The 20,694-nt window shown below is 49.7% G+C and overlaps 7 protein-coding genes across 7 annotated transcripts; 2 read left to right on the top strand and 5 right to left on the bottom strand.

Annotated features, from left to right (window-relative positions):
- Positions 1-33: 33 nt before the first annotated feature.
- M431DRAFT_477233 (hypothetical protein) lies at positions 34-693 on the bottom strand (the record flags this gene model as incomplete). Its single annotated transcript, XM_024915550.1, has 1 exon — positions 34-693. The coding sequence occupies one exon, from the start codon at positions 691-693 to the stop codon at positions 34-36; it is 660 nt and encodes a 219-aa protein (XP_024780483.1).
- Positions 694-1,128: 435 nt separating this feature from the next.
- On the bottom strand, positions 1,129-2,810 carry M431DRAFT_104629 (hypothetical protein). Its single transcript, XM_024911552.1, has one exon. It carries the CDS (start codon positions 2,686-2,688, stop codon positions 1,384-1,386), a length of 1,305 nt encoding a protein of 434 aa, XP_024780484.1. The 5' UTR covers positions 2,689-2,810; the 3' UTR covers positions 1,129-1,383.
- A 438-nt stretch (positions 2,811-3,248) lies between these two features.
- M431DRAFT_502968 (hypothetical protein) lies at positions 3,249-4,036 on the top strand. The gene has a single exon (XM_024918246.1). It carries the CDS (start codon positions 3,380-3,382, stop codon positions 3,956-3,958), a length of 579 nt encoding a protein of 192 aa, XP_024780485.1. The 5' UTR covers positions 3,249-3,379; the 3' UTR covers positions 3,959-4,036.
- Positions 4,037-5,554: 1,518 nt separating this feature from the next.
- On the bottom strand, positions 5,555-6,629 carry M431DRAFT_196939 (hypothetical protein). The gene is made up of 2 exons (XM_024913273.1): positions 6,227-6,629; positions 5,555-6,167 (listed from the first exon to the last, which is right to left on the bottom strand). The coding sequence occupies exons 1-2, from the start codon at positions 6,504-6,506 to the stop codon at positions 5,596-5,598; spliced, it is 852 nt and encodes a 283-aa protein (XP_024780486.1). The 5' UTR covers positions 6,507-6,629; the 3' UTR covers positions 5,555-5,595.
- A 2,311-nt stretch (positions 6,630-8,940) lies between these two features.
- M431DRAFT_71565 (hypothetical protein) lies at positions 8,941-10,415 on the bottom strand (the record flags this gene model as incomplete). Its single annotated transcript, XM_024921920.1, has 3 exons — positions 8,941-9,254; positions 9,320-10,230; positions 10,291-10,415. 3 exons carry the CDS (start codon positions 10,413-10,415, stop codon positions 8,941-8,943), a joined length of 1,350 nt encoding a protein of 449 aa, XP_024780487.1.
- A 1,099-nt stretch (positions 10,416-11,514) lies between these two features.
- On the top strand, positions 11,515-13,742 carry M431DRAFT_537864 (hypothetical protein). Its single transcript, XM_024921022.1, has 5 exons — positions 11,515-11,641; positions 11,701-12,420; positions 12,457-12,545; positions 12,602-12,971; positions 13,028-13,742. Exons 1-5 carry the CDS (start codon positions 11,554-11,556, stop codon positions 13,657-13,659), a joined length of 1,899 nt encoding a protein of 632 aa, XP_024780488.1. The 5' UTR covers positions 11,515-11,553; the 3' UTR covers positions 13,660-13,742.
- Positions 13,743-18,471: 4,729 nt separating this feature from the next.
- M431DRAFT_537882 (hypothetical protein) lies at positions 18,472-20,347 on the bottom strand. Its single transcript, XM_024921023.1, has 6 exons — positions 20,242-20,347; positions 19,972-20,182; positions 19,833-19,885; positions 19,471-19,758; positions 19,090-19,412; positions 18,472-19,027 (listed from the first exon to the last, which is right to left on the bottom strand). The coding sequence occupies exons 1-6, from the start codon at positions 20,300-20,302 to the stop codon at positions 18,710-18,712; spliced, it is 1,254 nt and encodes a 417-aa protein (XP_024780489.1). The 5' UTR covers positions 20,303-20,347; the 3' UTR covers positions 18,472-18,709.
- Between the last annotated feature and the right edge of the window lie 347 nt (positions 20,348-20,694).

Below are 20,694 nucleotides of genomic sequence, written 5' to 3' on the forward strand. Positions count from 1 at the left end.
TCTTGTTTAATATTGTGTGTATGTATATATACATCAGTTAGCGCCAATGCTCCTCCAGTCTTCTTTTGAGAGCTCGTAGTATATCTCATTCTTGTCTGCATCAAACTCCGCAGGTCTTGATATCCCTTTCCCTGCCAACACAAACTTCTCATTTAAAAGGTTTACCATCGGGCCATTATCTTCCAGCGTCGTGATAGTAACCAAATCAAGCTGAGGTCCTCCCTCAACGGCTGGTAAAAACGCCCAGTTTATCGCCATCTTCATTGCTTCAACACCGTAGCCTTTGCGCTTGTACGCCGGATCCATCATCGCGCCCACGTCGCCAGCCCGAATCTTCTGGCCGCCTCGCTCCCAGTCTTTGATCGCTCCGAATCCTCCCAGACCAATTACATTCTCACCTTTTCCATCTTCTGATTTGAGCACCAGCATCATGTTGACGCGGCTTGGCCCGCTTATAACATTTCCTTGCGCGTCAAGAATGGTGGGCTTGCTTGCCGATTCCCTCATGCGGGAGATGCTTAATTCTGCAGTTGGGATGTCTATGTCCTTGCCATGAGGATCGGATTTGTTTGACGGTGAAGACAGAATAGACGAAAAGGCCGAGGCATCAGAAGGCTGGATGGTCCGGAGGAAGAGGAGGGGGTTGGAGGGGGAGGGGATGATGGTGTTGAGGTGAGAGATTTCGCGAGACATGGCGACTTGATTGAAGAAAGCAAAGCAAAGATGATATAGCGTGATATGAGTGTTTGTAAAAATAAAAAAAAGCGGATAGGATTGAAGGGATGAAATATGCAGTCTTTGGATACTTATTTACAGCAGCTCGCGTTGATACTTGTAATCTTCGAAAACCAGTTGAGGGACCATGTGGACTAGTGTACGAAGCTAGCAGCAGCGGTAGTGATCCTCCAGAAATTTATCATCCATCGATTTGATACCTACCAATGCAACTGACATTCATGAACCCACCTGTCTCAGAAATGATGCTAAGGATATGTATCTGTAAGTAGCCGTTTTTTATCCTGCATGGTGAGTCAGATCAAAAGTTCGTCTTCGTTCGGACATCAACTTCCCGAAGCGGTAATCCGTGGACGAAAAGATAGCGCTCTGGTGACTCATAAAAGGTATGGAGTAGATATTGAGGGAGAGTTGTCTAACATAAAAATCGTTCAATTATATGGATGGACAACAAGCTGACTTTCATCCCTTGTTTTATTGTGTGGGGTCTAATCCAAGAGAAAACAAATGCACCGTAATTACACAGACTCAAGTTTCGTGATGCGGAATAATAAGTATATGCTTCCATCACGCTTAAAGAAAAGCCGTACACCATGTCCCATTTCCAGTAATGCCCTTCGTATAATCTTGACATCATCACTCAATCAATCAATCAGCCGACAAAGGCGCTGGGCTGGCTCTTTTGCTCGTGCTTCGTAGCGTCCGCCCGCTGCTGCCGTCCGTCTCCGTATCAACCGTCACGCTGCTCTCTCTAGATAGCCGGGATGGGATATCGGGCGTCACAGACCGAGAGTCAGTGCTGGGCCTCTTCACCTTTGATATAGATCCCTGCTTCCGGCGCTTATCTGCAGCAAGAGCCTGTTTGCGCGGTGTTGTTTGGCCATCGCTGTCAAAGACCAACGGCGTTTGGCTTCTCGAGGAGCTCACCGAGGAGCGGCGCACGCTGCTGTTCCTACGCTTGCGTTCCGAGCTCGCTAGACGGTGATGGGGCATCTTTTGGGGTTCGCGACGGATGCGAGGCTGTGGACTCTGGTGCCAGGGGAGCCACCACAGCCAACCGTATTGATCCTTTGCGACTTTCCGGTCATGCTCCTTGACCTTTTGCCGAAGCAACCGCCGACGCTCATTCTCCCTCTCCCAGTATTCAGTGCGGTAAAGCTCCCAGTTCTCTCGAAAAGTAGGCGAGAACGGCTTCGGTAGAAGTAATAGTTTAACGTAATCGCCACCAGGCGCCAAATCTTCTTCATGGCCGCCAAGTTCGTCATCATCGGGGGGGAGGACTAGGGTGGGATGGTTATCGCTTGTAAGCTGGAGCTCCTTCTCGACCTGGCGCAGCAGCTGCGGCTCGACAAGGCGGTATGAGGAACTGGCGGTATGCGAAAAGAGGCCGTACGTTAGGAAAAAGCCTATGGTCGACAGCGCCTCAGCCCACCACGTCTGTCTGATGATGACCAACTTGCAGTTGAAGCCGCGCAGGCCTCGGTTGGAGATGGCGAACCAGCGGCGTGGCCACCGGATGCCACGATCCCAGATGCCCGTTGCCCAGACAAGGGCGGCGGTGATAATGCCACCCATGAAGCACACCTTTTGCGCGCCTTCGACCGCCCAGTATATAGACCCTCCAACGCCACGTCCATCCTCTCGCGGCGCAAAGTACAGCTTGTAACCAAAGAAGGCGACCCAGAGCGTCAGGATGGCGAGGAAGAAGGTGTGATGTCGCTTCCGGGCGCGCAGCTCGAGGAACTGGGCGCGCATGGAAGCCTCGAGGATCAAGAGGTTGAGATAGATCATGGAAGGGGAGCTGGGCGTGTGATGCAGCGGGTCGCCAGGCTTGCCAGCACCAGTGCCGGGCGAGAAGGGGCTTGCGCCGGAGCCGGGTTTGGCATTGGCATCGCTGGCAGCGGCCTCGGCAATTGGGGCGCCCTTGACGATGGAGTCGAGGTCGTCGGCCATGGTTTGCGGGCAGCCGCCGACTCGGGGCTCGGGCTCGGCTCAGGGGCTCGTGGAAGGCGGCGTGAGTTCGTGGGGGTTGGACGGTTTGTGTATGAAGTAGATGAAATGCAAGACAAGATGGAGGCGCTCAGCCTTGCTGGGAGAGTTGCGTGGTAGTGGGTCGACTGCTTTCCGCACTGTGGGGAAATGGCCACTGGTATGGCTGTCCTGTCGCTGTCATTGGCCGCTGCATTAGAAGTCCTCACAAGGCTGCCAGTGACAAACTGGTGCACGTCTTTGTCCAGCATCTGGTTCCGGAAAAAGAGTCAAATTTCTGGAAATCAAACATGTTGCAAAAATGAGAATTTTGAGACTGTTTCCAATCTCGATGGCACATTTATATGCACCAAACTTTGCACATTTGTAGGTATCATCACGACCATGGCTATTACCGGCTGTATAGAAATGGCCTTGACGAGGGGTTCGGCCTCTGCATTTGGGTGCACATGTGCCTGCGCCCGAATGACAGCAGCCGAGGCAGGTTTTGGTCAGTACACATAACCATCTTCAAATTATTCAACAATGATATGAATGAAGTTTTATACATCATTATTATTTTACTGCTATATTGTGCATGATGATTTCGCTTATAACTAATCTCCCCAAAGTATAAATAATAAAAGCCATAAGTCAAGACCAAGAATCTCAGAACATGAGTCTGCCAACATTGCGAACCGCTCGTCTCAACCTCCGTCCCTTGGCACAACATAACCGGGACGATATCATAGACCTCGATTCCGACCCTCAAGTTATGAAATACGTTCACCGTGGCCGCCCACTAACTCGGGTGGAAGCTGATCAAGACCACCAAGAGCGTCTCTCAGCGTCCAGACAAGTCCCGGGTCTAGGCTATTGGGCAGGTTACCTTGATGACACATTTATCGGATGGGCAGCTCTCTCGCCTATACAATCCAACAGCGGGACATTTAATGCACAAAAAGCCGAGATAGGATACCGGATCTCACCTCGTTTTTGGCGACGGGGGTATGCTAAAGAAATGGCTCGCGAGTTATTAAGGTATGGATTTGAAGAACTGGGTTTATTAGAGGTTGTTGGGCAGACGATGGCTGTAAATGAGGCGTCAAGAGCGACCATGAAGGCCTGTGGGATGCAGCATGTACGTACTTTGTATATTGAGTTTGAGGATCCTATTCCTGGGTCGGAGGATGGTGAAGTTGAATACGCAATTACAAGGGAAGAATGGCTGGAGCTTCAGTTGCATTCAAAGTAGGGAGACTATTGTCTATGCATAAGAATGTCTTAGATTCAGGGTGATTCGTATGCTTAAATTAGTTTTTCTCCTCTCTCCGAATCTTTGTATCTTCTCAAATACGGCTTTTCTTTCTAGTCATTTCTAACACGCCGGTGGAAATAATAGTAGTATTTGGGGCAACTCGAGAATCGCTGCTTAAAAAAGAATCTGAAATGGGGCTTGCCGCTTGCTTGCAGCCCAGTTGGTTCCATCAGTATACAGCAATATATGTTTGTTGGTGTTGAAGGGGGGATGTAAGAGACGCTTCCTTTCATTCCTCTCATTTAGGTGGCTCTCTACTTCTTCATAATCACCTCGTCACCCGTATAAGATGTAACTTGAATTGAATATCATCTGCCATTAGGCATAATATATTGGCAGGTTCCATTCTTTACTTTTTGGACAACTGCTCGAGCAGTGGGAGAGGAGGGAGGCGGCATCGTAGAACGCATACAGTGAGGCGTTTGGCGTAAAAACACTGTATTCCCCTAACGTCATGTAGGTAATACCTTGGATAGTACATATAAGGTAGGTTAACAATGAGACGTTTAATCTTCTTTCTACAAAATCTAGGTAGTTCATTACTAGGTACCTTAGGTAGTATGTAGTTATGAAACCGTCGCAGCAAAGATGCAAGAACACACACGCCACCGCCTCACTACATTTCAGCCATACACACTCAAACACTCCAATTGACCCAAAGAGTCATGCCTTTACGCGACAATTGACAAATCAGAATTTACATAATGCAGTGCAGATCAGACATCAAGCCGCATAGGCGAAAACGAGAATGCGGAGGTGGCAGTGAACCGCATCTCGAATCTGAAGAGCTCCCGCGCGTTTCCCCCCCTAGCGCTTCGCTTGCCCCCTATTTTCCCCACGATTTTCAGACTTCCCGTATCTGCAGCTACGGCCACATCTGCATCTGTGCATACGACACGCATGGATGCAGGTTCATAGATGATGATGAAATCAAAATGATGATATCATAGTCAGAACATACGTACCGATGACTTTGGCTCGGTCATAATGAAGCAAATAGAGAAGGGGTAGGTTCTTGATACGATTGTTTGAGAGTGAAGATTGAGGCTCCTACGAGACGCAGAACAAAGTATAGAAGAGAACAAAAGGAATCTTCTCGTCAAGAGATGAATACTAATACTAATAGGTACTAATAAATGTAAGTTCAAGGTATGTGTTGGGTACATATTGTGTGGGTATGATTTCAAGCAACTGTCACCATCTTTGCACAGTTAAGCATCTTTTTTTGTTTTATATCTTTCAATTTCTCTTCCTTCCACCAGAACATATTAACCTCCTAAAGAAAAACCAAAATCTCTGCTACAACTCCAATAAATGTGAAGATGGAGATTGCAACAACTATCGAAGGGGAATCATCGCACTATTTTTAATAAAAAATTTAGAAACCACAAGATGCATAAAACAAAAGCCCAGAGAAGATGCCCCTGAAAAAAAAAATCAGTCTTCCCCTCCCAAGACACCGCCCCATATATCGCTATTCGTAGACTCGTAACCTCGTGGCTGCGCTGAGCAGTGAACTCTTTTGTCCCTTGGCTACCCGACGTAGAAACCACGTCTCTACTCCGTCACGATATTTACAAAAGAGCGATGACACCGGCGGCGAGGAGCAGCAGAGCGCTGGCACTGGTGGTGGCAGCACCGCTGATGGTGGAAGGCTGGGGAGGCTGAGGAGCGCCAGTGGAGATGGACGCGACAGGAGGAAGAGGAGTCTTGGACTGGTTAGGCTGGTTAGGCACAGAGCTGGTAACGGTGCTGTTAAAGCCGGTGTAGGCGCTGGTGAATCCAGCACTGGTGGTGCAAGGAACAGTGGTGGTCTCCTCATCAACCTTGGTCACGGTGGTGGCGGGAGCCTTGGTAGTCGTAGGAGCCTTGGTGGTGGTAGGGGCAGCAGTGGTTGTGGGAGCCTCAGTGGTGCTGGTGGTGGTAGGAGCAGCGCTGGTGGTGACAACAGTCGTGCTGGTGGTTGAGGTGCTGGTGCTGGTGCTGGTGCTGGTGCTGGAAGTGCTGGTCGAAGTAGGAGTGGCGGACTCGAGGCCGCCGGCAACACTATAAGCAGCGGCGCAAGCAGCGAGATCCATGTTCTCCGGGCAGCACCAGGTCTTGAGAGCGTGGTCGTGAGTGCAGTAGTAGCCCTCGTCGCAAGAGTCTGTCACGCTCGTTAGCCATCATCCCACGCGTATATCATTCATTACATGTTAAACATACTGCCAGAGCCATCAGCACAGCAGCTCTGCTTCACGGATGGGTTGTAGCAGTGAGTCTCCTTGCCGCTGGAAGCGCACTCGGTGTACTCAGAGCCGCAGGCTTCGGCACAAGTGTCGCCATCGTGGCACTGAGACAGCTCAGGCTGGTATCCATTGGTGCTGCGGCGCGCAAGGCTCTGTCCAAGCACGGGCATCATGGCCAGGCGGTAAGGCTTGGGCTCGGCGCTGACGCTGACGGCGCAGGCCAGGAGGGCAACAGAGGTGGCAGTTCGGAAGAGCATCTTGACTTGAGAAGGACAGTGGTGGCGATGGTTTCGCGTGTTGTGTCGTGTAGGACGTGGGGTTTGTTGATTGTCTCGTGAAAACGGTTTGCGAAATGAGTGCAAAGATGCGCGATAGCGTTGATGCGTATGGCGACACGAAAAAAGAGCGTAACGAGTATAATACTCTGGTTGTTTCAACGAACGTGAATAAAGCTGTAAGAGGCGAAACGAAGGCGGGAGAGAGAGAAGAAAAAGCTTTTCGTGATGTGGATGGGGAAGCGAGAGACAAGCAGGGGCCCCTTGAAGCGGAGAAGCCAATTGCCGCCAAGCTGGCGCGCAAGGTACCAAACACAGCTTGGAGTGTTGGTGAGATACTTTGGGCGAGTCTGTGCATGGACACCCCTGCAACTCCTTTTTCTCAACCTCTCATTTCCCAAATGGCGCTGCGAGAAAGCAGGACACTGGGCGAAACGAGACGAAACCTGACGAGACAAGACGAGACGAGGCAAGGCGAGAGCAGATGCGAAGTGACGCGACCTTGTTTGTGCCTGAATGCATTTTATTTTTATTTCTTGCCATTTATTTCATCTACTGCCTCTCCATTATAGGAGTCTGTTGATTCCATCTGCTTACCGCCCACGATGGCTTCTCTTCTTCTTCTTCTTCTAGCCCTTGCCACTCAGCTTCAACCCGCCCCGGCGCCAATGGCCCAGAACATGCTAGCCCCAGACCTTGAAGCAACAACACGAGGCTAAATCAGCGCCTAGCTGCAAGGTACCAGGCACAGAAAGCAGCCACTCACGGCACCTCAGCAAATGGGCGGGCTTGGCTGCTCATTTCCCGCCTCCACTCTGGATGCGCCGCCCGCTTCAAACTGACTCTGCGAGCGGATATTGGGCACATGGCGCGTGCGTTCTGTTGGCGGTGACGAAAGTGTCGCTTTTTACAAATGTGCTTTCGCTTCAGTCGAGATCGCTGCGATGAAGATGAACCACCCTGGGGGGAGGAATTAAGCGACGTCGGCCATTTTGCGGAGTACTCGTACTGTCCTTGTACGAAGCAAGCCGAGGATGGCGATGGATGTTTGATTGCCGTTGGCGGCGTCTCATTTATCCGAAATGCATGCATTGTTGATGGAATTATCGCAATCCTCCAGGTTTCACGAAACGCCAACTCATCAGGCACCCACTAGTCTACTAATAAACGCCTCATCCACGCGCACGCCCGCACAACGAGGAGAGTATAATAAGGTTGTTGCACGCACATGGCCAGTTGTAAAGGCAAAATCTGCGGCCAGCAGCAGTAATGGTGGCACACGCGTACCTACATAACACATAACAACACATTTATTGGGCCGCCATCTCAGACCTGCACGCATCCGACATTGCGCATCTCGCTCTCCTCCCACGCCATCATGCGTGTCCCCATCCAATTCACGTGTTGTCTCACCATGTCCAGATACCCCGGTCTTATGCCTCATTGATGAAGCCCGCCCAGGCTCGGCTACCAGGGAGGAACATGTTCGAGGGTCAAACAGAAAGAAAGGGCGACATTCTCTAACCTCTAACAGGTGGTGTTAAGCTGTCAATTGCCATCCCTCTCGAGAGTGAGGCAGAAAAGGGAGGGCAAACCAACGACGACGCACACGCTGCATACTACCTACTTTGTGTTCTGTCTCGTAGCAGCACAACAACGCAGTGCGACCTGATAAATGCAACGCAATCTCACCGACACGTGGTCATGGACCAAGCGATATTGGAATCAGGTAAAACGCAAGATTTTCCATTTCGTGATGTGTTACTTCGTACGAGCCGTTCAAAACAGCATTGCTCCAAGCGCTGCTTACTATTCATAGTAATCCCTCCCTGAAGGCCGATGAGGTGCAGTGCAAACTCTAAACGAACGATTTTAGTTTGAGCTACCTGGTGATCGTCGCCAATTGTATCTGCCGAACGGTGCATAATCATCTGTCTTTCATTTGCTCCAGCCACTGAACGATGTTGGATGGATCACATTGCCACATCATCACACCCTCTTGCTAAATTGCAGCACCAACCGGCCTACTCCCGTAAAAATAAAGATATTGATTCTCGTAATATTAACACAGTCCCTTATTCCTACAGCCTTTTCACTTGGAACCCACGGTTCTGAGCCCCCAAAGCATCATTACATCCCAACCTGTTTGCAAGCCATGGCTTGAAATCCCATAGTAGACCTACACTTTACCAATTCTCATCCATAGGCGTGTGGCCCTCATTGGGAGACCCTCTCCCGAATTCTCACAATCATAAAACACAATCCCTAAAACTGTACAAATTGCACACAAACCCAGTTATTGCTTTTTGCCCTGACCTCGCCGCGGGGAACGAAGTTTCAGTAAGGCACTCGCTCCCGCCGCTGTTAGTAAAGCACTCGCTCCCGTCACTGTCTCGGTATCAGGCTGAGAGTCTTCCTATTCGCCCTCTTCGCCTCCCAGCTTGGCGATCCACTTGTTCATATGAGAGTACTTTTCTTCAAATGTTCGTTGCAGTCTCTCGCCAGCCGCCCACATTGGGTCGCCTTTCTTCCAGTACGTGAAACAGTTGTCAAAGATTTGTCGCACGTCAACAAGGAATTCTTCTTCGGTTGTGTACTGTTTCTGGTCCATTTTCTGTTTGACCGTGCTAAGATCCATTGGTTTCTTGACCTTGTCAAAGTAATCTGGCACACCGTCTTCGACAGGGTCGACAGGCTCTCGAAAAGGCCCAACCAGCCGGGTCCAAAAGCCTATAAAGTTGTTATTCAGATGCAAACACTACGGTAAATGTAGTCAGTGATGCTGCAGTGCTTACCTGGCCCAGAGAGCATTCTGTTCAATAAGTCGGCGCAGAAATCGAGCTTCTGCTGAGTTGAGAATATTTTGCCCTCTAACAAGGCTGCGCTCGAGCGCCTCTTCTGTGGTTTGGGAGGTGGGGAAGAGCCAGACTTGCGATGTGTTTTGCGGGATGAGCCTGTATCGACCGACACTGCGCTGGATCGTCTATTCTTCTTCTTTGCTGCAAGGGTTTCCTCGTCTGGGCCCTCGTCAAGGTAATGAACATTCTTCCTGAGCATTGTTGGAATTGAAGTATTTGATGATTTGATAGAGCTTGGAGGGAGGGCCGAGACAACAGCCACAGAGGTAACTGCAGGCACCGCTGGAGCCACAGCAGGAGCTGGAGGAGCAATCGTCTCAAACGAGCTCATTGTGACGACAAGCTCGCTGAGGACCTCTTGGGGCAGTGACTTGGCAAATTCGGCTCGAGCATCTGAAGACCTCATGTACTCAGCCGCCCAGGACAGCAAGAGAACTCTAATGGATGAACCCTCAGGAGTATCTCGCCACACCTGGATGAGAAGAGGCGTTGCTGGAATTCGGCCTGTAGTTCGCCGGCAATCTACCATGGCCTCGAGTGTATGCTCACATAGCCCCTTGACGGCAAGTTTATGGCCCAGATTCCAAAGGCCGACCAGAGATTCGTAGGAAGTGACGTTGGTGCTTTCGTCTGTGATTTTTCCGGTGTACAGATAACTTTGTACAAGCCCAAATACTTCGGGTGTCGCATCCGGGAGCTTCACTATGTGCTCCAAAGCCTTTTCTGTGACACTTTCTTCGAAATGCTTACGATAGTACTCAGAGCGATCGCAGAGGAAGTCTTTCTGGAGGCCAAACGGCTGCTCATTGGGACCAACTAAGACGATTACGAAGATGGGATGCGGTTGGCTGCAATGAAAGGTGTCAGTGCCTGCATAATGAAATGGCTGATATGGCGTAGCAACTTACGTCCACGAAAATGGTTTTCTAGTCTTATTCTCGTTTGGAGTTCCGTTCGCAGTGACGTTTGTGGTGCCGTTGGCCGCAGCGCCATCTGAGGCAACGACTTCTTTGGAGGGCGGATCGGAAGACATCGCAGATCAATTATCTGATGGAATAGGTTGTCAGCAATTTTTAAATGTGTACAGCAAGCAATAGATCACAACAGCCCCAGAGCGGGCGATCTGATGTGCATGTAACATGCAGATCGGTGTATGGATGCAAACGGGCGTATCGGAATTTCATAAAGAATGGAGACTGTTCATGCTACCGACAATGCCACTAGGCAAGATTCATTCTTCGACCTAAAAGATTTGAGAATCTCATAGCCTTGAGCATCGAGGAGCGCGACCATGGCGTCGTGAATAAAAGACGAGGGAAAGAAAAAGACGACATCTGCGATGAACCAACTCACCTGCCACACACAAACGACTAAGAGATTCTTCCTAACAGGATCGATTCCGTTGACTTCCACAGCACTCAATGCAGGACCATCAGCGACGCGCGTCTTCACAACTTCATGTCAAAAAAAAAAACGTCTCCGTTTGGCGATGCCTTCCGTTTGCCAAAGATTTTTCCAGTAGGCCAGCCTTCTTTTTTGCGTTTTTGGTTGACTGGGAAATTGGCAAGGTCGAGAATGTGAGGCGACTTTCCACAGCTAAAGCATGAACTGTGGCGCGAGTGGCTGGCTGCCCGCGTTTGGGATTATGTAAGGATTTTGATGCGTTGGGGGAGAGCGCTACTTACCCTGTAATTATTTGGCTTTTGTTGCGGATTTATGTGTGAACTGCCCAATCAGTTGGGCTTTCTTTGTCACTGGTGCGATATTTCATTTAAATAGAGTGTGGATAGAATTCAGGCTGGCCTATTAGCTGGATTGGCTTTGGTGGTGGTGGAAGATCGTGAAACAGCAATATCCTTGCGGGTTATGATGTTGCACTACATCTGACGAACCATCATAGATGAACAACTCATTCTCTCCTAACATTGATGGAAATACGGAGTATTGATGATGAAAGAGAAAAGATGTTTACCCTTAGATGCCTTATTTTCCGATCCCTGCTTGGTGCTTTCGTAAACATCTTACCACATGCAACGACAAATTAATCGGACATAGACCATAGTTCTGCCTAATAAACACTCTCGAACTTTGCTTCCTACATATTGCAATTGTCGCTACCTAAACCGTTTGCACGAATTCATCCTCTCAGATAGGGAGAAAGATTTCTAGATATGGCTCGTAAAGTTTTGCATACCACGATTCACCACCAATGTGCAGCTTGCAGTCAACTTTTCAGACCAGGTGAAACCCTAGTCGCATGTATGAGGAACCTTTTCGAGCAGATAGCAGGAAGCCCATCTTACTAAAACATGATAAAGTGGTCTACAGAAACTCGTCACTCGATATATACAAGAACTTACTCTTCACGAGCATATCGCAAGATCGCGAACAGCAGAGGAAAAGGGACTTGCATTCAATGTTCTGCAGGCGCTCTGACTGTGCTTTGTGCTCAAGTATGAGACAGCCGGAACTTGTCCTCCCAGATGCAGAAAACGACAGCTCTCTTCTTGACGCTCCACCCGAGGTAGAAAACGTATTCTGCAAGAAGGCTCATTGCCGCCAGTGCCAGATTGTTGAAGAGAGTATATCCGTACACACAGATTGCTTTGAGCTGTTCGAGAAGCATTGCGCCATTGGAGACGGCGAAAACAGCCCTGAACAAAAGAATGAGAAGTATAGACGCCTCTGGCTAGCGGGAACAAGACGGTATGCCTGGCGCAAGATGCAGCCGCTCAAATTCCCCAGCAGCACCACTCTCGCTTTTCCTCAACCTGAGATTATTAGCAAACTATGCGGCTTTCAAAAGATCTTCTTACCCGAGGTTGTTCGACTGATTCAGAGCTACTCGAAATTGCATATTATCTGGAGGTACTGCTCAGCCATCCAACTAGCACAAGAACTTGGATCGGCAAAGGCGGAAGCAGCAGTCATCTACGACGTCCCCAAAATCCTGTCATGGTCTCGTGGCAGCCCTCCTAAAGTGGTGCAAGATAAGAGCCTTGCCGGCTCTTTCATCAGATTTACAATTGACCATCGCGGTATCAAGAGCATAGACTGATTTTCTGATGTTCCAGCCAGCACGGCTGGTGAGATACGGGCTTCCTCCTGCGTATTTGCAGTAGAGCCGATAGAAAAACTATCAGATGATAAGCTAAAATTCGAGGTACGCGACCATCTTTTCAAATCAAACGCAGAAGCTCATATAGCCAACTTCCCTAGCTCGGATTGTGTCGTCTTCAAGTCCCGAGAAAACGACAAATCACCATCTGGAGTGACCCAGATCCCATTCATCTGATGCGATTTTTGCCTTCTGAAGGTCTTGATCAACACAACCGTTTCGCAGCCATTCGATTAGATCCAGAGTATTGCACTGGGATCTCTCTCTTTATAAATTCACACCTTGTGCATGAGATCCATGCTCATTCAAAACGACACTCAACCCATCTAGAGAGATTCGAGTATCTCCGCTCCATGATTGGCCATGAAATCGTCTGGATTTACATACCGCTCACAGCCCAAGATCAGATCACTGCAATTGATATCAGGAAATACGTAACAGAAAAAGAGAGACCACATCATTTCACAGTGAGTAGGCGAATGGAGTTTCGCTCGAACTGGCAAAAAAACTGACCCCCAAGCTTATAGGTACAGAGACCGGAAAATTTATAGCTGGATGTCCCCAAACTCGTGAATACCAGAGAAATGGACCGGGTACCTTTTCATGGGAGCCTGCTGTAGGAACTTTGTACGAGGCGGGGGACACACGACGGCCCTTGGCCCTCATTCACCATGTCCCTAGCTCTGGTTCGATGGAATTCATCGGAACAGATGCTGATAAACAGACTGAGACTGCCGAGCCGAATGTTCAACGCCAAGATTGGCCGCTTCATCGCGCATTCTTCTCATTCGCATCTCTTGAGGGTGTCTTAGATGTACACGTTTTCAGCGATGAGCTCCGAAACCTATGCAAAGGCATCCTATTCGAATACGAGAACGGCTCGAAAAGAACCGTTGGACAATGCCGCCTCGGTTGGGATCGAGTCCAAAGTTGGCGGAAGCCTCTAAGCATGTTTTACGATTCTGCTTCTTACCAAATCACCGATCCCGCAGGCGTGCGTGATCCGGTCAGGCATAAAAGTGCTCGGGTTACCTTTGACTCCGAATCCGACCATGTGTCTGAAGATGGTACACTCGACAAAAGCTTCTACCCGATGAGAGGCTGCCTAAACTTTTGGTTCCTCATTAATGATGTCGAGATAGAGATTGTTGGTTCCTAGCTGCTTGTTAGGTTGAGGCACCTTTAATTTACGGTTAAATGGCCAGGTAGTATCTGAGTTGGTAAAGATGACGGTCAGTTGAGTCCTAGCAGCCTATTCTATATTAGTGATGTTGTATAACATGATCGAGGCATCGAATTCCTTTCGTCCAATCCGGTTATAAGGAAAGAGAGAAAGAATAGGAAAGGCTCCTCGTAAAGATAAAACAAAACCAGTACAACCAGAGTATGACCAGGCTAGAAGACATCCTTGTCGAAGGAGTCTGACATTCTCAAGATGTACTTATTGGCATAACCGCTCCTCAAGATCGGTTGGCAGTCATTCGCAACTTGGTGCCGGAGTGATATAGGCTGGAGACTATATCTTGCTTTCCTACATTTATCCAGATAGCCAGATCCTCCGGAAACGACTATAGACAGCCGTCTCGGCAAGCCGATAACACTGCGAATGTTCACAGGGTTTAAGGAGACACATGACCTATCTGGCGTCGAACGAATGTCGATCAGCATAGGAAGAAGATGAACGTTTGTAACGAATGTGAGCACTTATTATCTCTCAGGTATTAATAGTGCGCAGAATTCAGCCAGAAGATGCCTATTACCCCAGAGGAAACAGCAAGACGCAGGCATACGAGTACATAATCCCTGCGGCTAATAAAGGATGGCCAGGGCTTCCCTGGAACACCTATTTAGCCTGTACTTGAGCCTCATCAGTAAACCCATGAACCACTCTTCAACCTCATATCTCCCAGGGCCAACACGCGGTTACCGGTTCAAAGCATGATCCATGATCCAGATAGTTCCAGGGTCTTTATACATTTGCTAATTAGACATTGGCTACCTACCCCGTAAAGATGGCAATACGACCGACCCCAGATTCTTCCCATGCTGAGTATCGGTTGAAACAAATATCACACAACGTGACGCATTGTGAATTCAATATTCCGTACTATATGGCTAATAGCGGACCAATGACGATCTGTGCTTTGATCACCACTTTCCCCTTCCATCCAGGTCGAGGTCAATGTTGCAACCCCACGGAAGCGCCAGGTGCGCATCCGATGCAGCGCTCCCGTTATGGATTGCATGGGTGGAGAGAATGGCACTTGTGCTATGTATTTGCCATGCGTATACAAGGTCTTTCGCCTGGGCTGAATGTGGAACTAGATTGTGTATTGGTTGTGGTGTGCGCGCATTCAGCGTCCAGAACTGTTACTATTAGAAGCCCGTCTTCCGGCTATTGGAAACTACCGTAGCCGGCTAGACGACAACTATTGGACGGCGAAGGTGAGCGATAAATGCAGGTCGCAGCAACCCTTCCAAAGAATCGCTGATCATATAGCTGTTGACGTTCGGCATTGCACGGGGTTCCTCGGACTCCAATCGGGGCGTTCCGACAGTGGCGTTTTCCCATCCTTGTCCTCGCATGTTGGACGGCCTTGATTCTTTTGGCAATGACAAGAGGCCAATTGAATCATGAGGAGACCCCATAGCATAGCCGGTAGACCCATGAAGCCCTGATGGGGGAAGAAGACCGTAAGGGGGAAAAGTAATCGTCTACTTTCCGAATCATGAGCATTGAGGCGGATTTCCCGGTGTTTGTTGGCTCACAGCACGCACTTTCATGTTTCTTAATCTACGCCACAGGACATTGACATACCAACTTTGCTGCTTTTCTCCCCGTGCTCGGTCGCAAAAGGCTATTATCTCCGCAGCACGCTTGTGTGTGCTAGCCGTCGATCCGGCATGGGGGACCACGTTGACGGTTGTGTGGACGGGATGCGCCGCGTAAGGGCAAGCATGGGGAAGTTCGGCGCATTGCAACTTTTTCAGCATCTCACTCAGCACTTGATAACTCTGATAATGGCAAGCACTTGATAAAATCTTTCCGCAATTCCCTCATTGCTGCTGAGTCAACCCTTGCGTGGTTGGGCAAGCCAAGAATGTTGTCATACTCGGCACAGAGTCAACAATTGGCTTCAATCGTACCATGAATAAGAAGCCATGTCGACATTTACGGGCAGCGGCATGTGCTAAGACATAATTCGGCCAATACAGTCTCGGGCGTAATCGTATTGTTGCCGCTGTGCTCTCCGTACAGTATCGTCTGTGCCTTGGAAACCCCCATGCTCGTTATTATGGGTTGTATCGGCCAGATAGCGCACGGTGGTCGGTCCTTGAGCGCTTTTTCTCACTCGAACCATCACCCCATACGGACCCCAGCTTGCCCAGAAGCTCGAGACCCCACATGAGGCCGACCTGAATGTCTCAGACTTTGGGGGCAGCCAAGGCACCACGGGCTTGGAACAGCTCAATGCGCTCTTTAGCGAGAGCTGGCGTACGAGGACAAGGCTCGGCGAGCTGCGCAATGCGGGCAGAGGTTGAGTCAAGACACGACCGTCTTTGGAACACGTTCTACAGCGTTCAATCCGGACTGCCTCGTCCGGTTGCGTGCGTGCATTTGCCACACGCTCGATGATGACATTGTTTCCTGGAAAAGAATTGAGAGTCCACACTTGTGCATAAGGCACAAGGGAAATAAGGCTGCCTGTTACAGTAGCTGTAAGAGTACTGAAGGGGCCAAGAGAGTGAGTGAGTGAGTGGGTGCAGGGATTGAAGAGACAGAGCGTGCAAGGCAAGGAAAAAAAAAAAAAAAAAAAAGTTGCTGGGCGGCAGCCAAGAGGCGTGTCCCTACGAAAACGTGGAGTCAGATCGGGGATTTTGAGCCATGTATCTTTTCCCCACAGGTACAAAGATGTCGAAAGGCGGGTGGATCGTCAAAATTTCTCAACCGGCGCATTCTCTGGCGTGGGATGAGAAAGATAACGGCGGGGCTCTTAGCCGTGCTGGCGGCTCATGATGCAATTAGGAGAATTTTTCTGTTCTCTTCCAGAAGCATGTGGGCAAACGCATGGACCAGGAAGATTGGAAGCCTGCCTTGGTATGTACTGTATGTAGCTGGGAACCCGAACTCGTACCGTTAGTTGCCCAGACTAGCACGGGAGGATTCCGTGCTATTGACAGTTGATAATGCAAGGCCAAAGATAAAGGGAAAGGGATCCAGGTAGATGGAAGATGGAGAAAGTACTCGTGCGGAGTGCTGTAGACTCTCCTCGTGCCTTTGTTGTTGGGCGGGACAGGACACCGAAAACTCTGCTACTCTACCCGTGGACGAGCCAGGCCAGGAACACAGGCACAGCTGTCCCAATGCATCGTGGCTTGGCTGTGACAGCCTGAAATGGGCCAGTGGCAAACGTCGAGCAGAAAAAATTGCGGAATCCATGTGCCGCCGAAAAAGGCCCAGCGCACCCATCAAGGTAGGTTGGTACTGTAGGGGACGGAAGACCCTGTGCCTGTATGCCTGTATGTACGAGGGCTGCTCCGAGCCGAAGCTACAGATGTCAGCCGAGCGGCGAGCAACATCATGCCAGACTCGATGCGAGCGAGCGGCGCGGAGAACGAGCCCTGTTTGAAGCTGGTCTGAGTAAGGCTGCATAAAATGATGAGACGCAGTTTTTAATCGAAAGAATTTTGACATGAAGACGTAAGCGAATGTTTTTCGTGGAGGAGAAGGGGAAAGAAACAACAGAGCAGTGCTGCTTTGGGGGCTGCCTGAGAGACATACTGTAGATAGGCAACGAGCTCGCTCTGCCTGCACTGAGCTGCAGTAGCTGCATACCTCAAGCAAGCATCTCAGATCGGAATGGAGGATCGCCTTGTGCTTCATTCAATGCAATCTATCACTATCACTACCCCTGCTCACCAATTAGCCGCCCCATCCACGGTAAAAATCCAATAGACCGGTATCATTGTTTGGCCTAATCTAGCAATGCAGTGCCGCTTGCATCCGCTATCTGCGCCAGTTCTTCCAAGATAGACAAGCACTTTATTGGAATAAGGTCAATGGTCAATCGTGATGCATTACCGAAGCTGCGTCCACGGACACAATTTGGATGCTCACTGCGAAGAAATGGGATGCATAAGATGGCAATGCCAGCTCCAAGTCTGGCGCTCTCAAACTCGTGGGGTTGATGACCGGTTCAACCATCTACATAATGTGAAGGGGGCCATCAAGGTCAGTGCATCTGGCGTCTGAACCTTTACGGACATAAGTGCAGTGATAATCGGAAAGGGCAAAAGTCTCCCCTTGAGTCCCCTATCCCGAGCTATCACATGTTCAAGAGCGACGAGGGCGAGCTAACAGCTTGCGGCAAAGGGAAGAAAGTCAGCTATCTCAACAATTCCGAACCAGGCGGCATGTATATGATGTTTGACCTTCAAGGTGGCATCTCAGCATGAAATCGTCCCTTTCGATCTTATTCATTAGTCAAAACCGTGAGTATAGAGTCACTGATATTAGGCCTGAAGAGTCAACTTCATTTCTACAGCCGCGAGTGCAATAACTCTCGTCGCTCCAATTGGACTTGGCCTGTGAGCCCATTACAAGACCTCATGTTTATGCCAAGCTCAGGGACGACAATGATGGATTGCATTGTGCCCACAGCTCGTTCGCAGCCATTACATACCCCGTCTCATGGCGAACCATGGCTTTCTTCGCATACGAGTAATCACCTCCGAAGGGTCTCAAAGAACCATAGAATTTCTGAGATGCTGACCATCAACTCACCCAATCCTGTGATAGGTAGGTATGGAATATTATCAGGTGCGTTGGTACGGAGACACATCTAGCCGAGGTTGAGATTCAAAGTAATGGAGATAAAGTAATACTCAGCACGTTATAATACAAAGAGACATTCTCATTACAGCTCGTATTACTGCGTGCATGCGGCTGAGATATGATATCAAGTGCTCGTAATATACAATGCAATTGGCCTCAACCGTCCTAACCCCAAATAGATTTCCCGGCCGGGATGCCGCCACCTCGTCATGCTATTCACTAGGCTTGTCTCGAACTGATAGCAAGACCGCTCGGTGGAGATGCGGCTCCATCTTCTCGCTCCATCTCGGGAATACCTACACGTTACGGCGCAGCCAAGGCCATCGGCGTTTTGCCGGCGCTTAAACGACCCCCCGGTTTTTCCCAGCTCAGGTCAGTCCGTCTCGTTGTTACTTCGGTCGCCATCCCCGGCCTCGTCGTCCTCATAATAGTAGTCCTGGAGCCCTTCGTCCGGCTCCTCATCGCTTAGGCCGGCCTCTTTGCCCAGAATCAGGTCCTCGCTGCCTTGCCATTGAGACGGCGGCGGCGGCAGTGCATCCTCGTCTTCGTCCGCCCAGCCGTAGTCTTCATCATCGTCGCTATCCGGCACCTCCAGCTCCGTCTGCCCCAGTTTCCTCTTTGGACGGGGTGCCCTTGCCGCCACCTCCATGCCCGGATCATTCACTTCGTAGTGGACACTTGATATGCCGGCCTGTCCAAGTTGAGATTAGCATTTTCAAATGCCGGCGCTTGCGTCTGGTCAATGTAACGTACGGGCTCAACTTTGAATGCAGATACATGCTCGACGGCGTCCTGGACTACCCTACCGTCAATCTTCTGCAGGCCTGCCAGAAAGACGCTGGAAAACTTGTTGCCGTTCCACGCCCAGTCCCGAAATAGAACTAGCCTTGTAGACACGCCTTGCTCCCACACCGTGGTGTTGATGGACGGAATTAGTGTGGGTTTCTGCTCGCCTCTCATCTTCGTTGCGCATTGCGATAGTAAGACGACGGCGCAGTTCTTAGTTGCGGCGAGCTTCTGCAGCGTGTTGATGATAAACTGTAACCCTTGTAGGCGTTTCGAGGCTTGAGTAGGGCCTAGGAAGCATGGTGTTAGAGAGAGATATTCGCAGTTACGATTATGCCTGAAGGATACTACCTTTTGCTTGTTTTGGGTTTCCTTTCCGTTCCAATGATCTCGGCAAAGATGAATTGATCAAGGCCGATGGAGAGCTAATAATAATAAGCGAAACATCTGAAGCAATGGTAGTTGTTGTTGGCCGAGATATAAACGCAAGTAGATGCGGTAGTGTCATGCAAGAGTACTGAACCAGCTTGCTTGGGTCTATTTCTTGCGTATCCCCTGTTTCCGCCGAATGTCGTGATTCTTTGACGCTTTTCAACACATTTGCTATCCTTTGAGATTGTAGTTTTTGAAAGCAGTCTGAAAATAATCGGGTTGTGTTAGTTTACAGCGGTGATAACTGGGGATATCTTGTTTCAAGTCGTCAAACCGACCTACCCAGACCACACCGTTACCACCACTCAGGGCATTGGCGGCCAGTTGAATTCTATTACATCCCATTAGCATCCATAAACATGAACAAAGGCACATTATTTGTTTTAAAACATCATCTACATCATTGGGCTCTCTTACCCTAATGCAGTTTTACCACAACCTGGAGGTCCCCATATCTCAGTTACCTGCCCGCGCTTGACACCACCTAGTGACGCAGCATCTTGCGAATCAGCCGAGTCAATCCCCAGCAATGCACGATCAAGGGCTTCCAATCCCGTCGAGATGTGAGTGGCCGGGCCAGCCTTCAAGTCTTCCCAAGCCTGTGATGCCGGCACCGTTGGAAGACGATCTGAGAGAAACCAATGAGATTAGCCTATTGGCGCCACGACCAGCCCGAGGAATGCTTACGCGTTGAGCTCGATGTATCAAAGCTGGCTATGTCATGGCCATGGATGGCATGATAATCCATGATCCATAGCTTTGCCTGAGCTTGGCCGTGCTATCACGAGACGCTGTGTGATATGGCTAACGTGTGAAGCAAAGGCCGTGGCGTAGCGCGCACGGTAAGTCGCGAAATCACGTGACATAGTGTTTTCAATCTACAGGCACTTCCGAAAGCGGTAATCAGCTCCCAATCTGAAATTCTCCTTCCAAGAGACTGTATTTCACACAGCACCCATTGCTCCGTTCCAATGCTAAACCCTCATTTTTCTAAGTGATTATGGTGGCTGACTATTTCCATATTGTTATTCTCGGTTTCGCAAGTTTGCATGATCATGGCCCAACCTCTTGGGCACGGAGAATTGCGGCCTCGTGTCGGCGAATCTCAGATACCAGGGTTTGTGTGAGCCCCATGCAAAG

This window comes from Trichoderma harzianum (assembly GCF_003025095.1).
Source record: "Trichoderma harzianum CBS 226.95 unplaced genomic scaffold M431scaffold_1, whole genome shotgun sequence".
In the NCBI taxonomy this organism is placed as follows: Eukaryota; Fungi; Ascomycota; class Sordariomycetes; order Hypocreales; family Hypocreaceae; genus Trichoderma; species Trichoderma harzianum.

Coding starts and splice junctions, on each gene's coding strand:
- M431DRAFT_104629 (XM_024911552.1), bottom strand. CDS start 2,688: ATGGCCGACGACCTCGACTCCATCGTCAAGGGCGCCCCAATTGCCGAG.
- M431DRAFT_502968 (XM_024918246.1), top strand. CDS start 3,380: ATGAGTCTGCCAACATTGCGAACCGCTCGTCTCAACCTCCGTCCCTTG.
- M431DRAFT_196939 (XM_024913273.1), bottom strand. CDS start 6,506: ATGCTCTTCCGAACTGCCACCTCTGTTGCCCTCCTGGCCTGCGCCGTC. Junction 6,168..6,226: donor CTGTGCTGATGGCTCTGGCA/GTATGTTTAACA, acceptor CGAGCGTGACAG/ACTCTTGCGACGAGGGCTAC.
- M431DRAFT_537864 (XM_024921022.1), top strand. CDS start 11,554: ATGGCTCGTAAAGTTTTGCATACCACGATTCACCACCAATGTGCAGCT. Junction 11,642..11,700: donor AGGTGAAACCCTAGTCGCAT/GTATGAGGAACC, acceptor AACATGATAAAG/TGGTCTACAGAAACTCGTCA. Junction 12,546..12,601: donor ATGATAAGCTAAAATTCGAG/GTACGCGACCAT, acceptor CAACTTCCCTAG/CTCGGATTGTGTCGTCTTCA.
- M431DRAFT_537882 (XM_024921023.1), bottom strand. CDS start 20,302: ATGGATTATCATGCCATCCATGGCCATGACATAGCCAGCTTTGATACA. Junction 19,886..19,971: donor TGTGGTAAAACTGCATTAGG/GTAAGAGAGCCC, acceptor GGGATGTAATAG/AATTCAACTGGCCGCCAATG. Junction 19,413..19,470: donor CCCAAAACAAGCAAAAGGTA/GTATCCTTCAGG, acceptor CATGCTTCCTAG/GCCCTACTCAAGCCTCGAAA.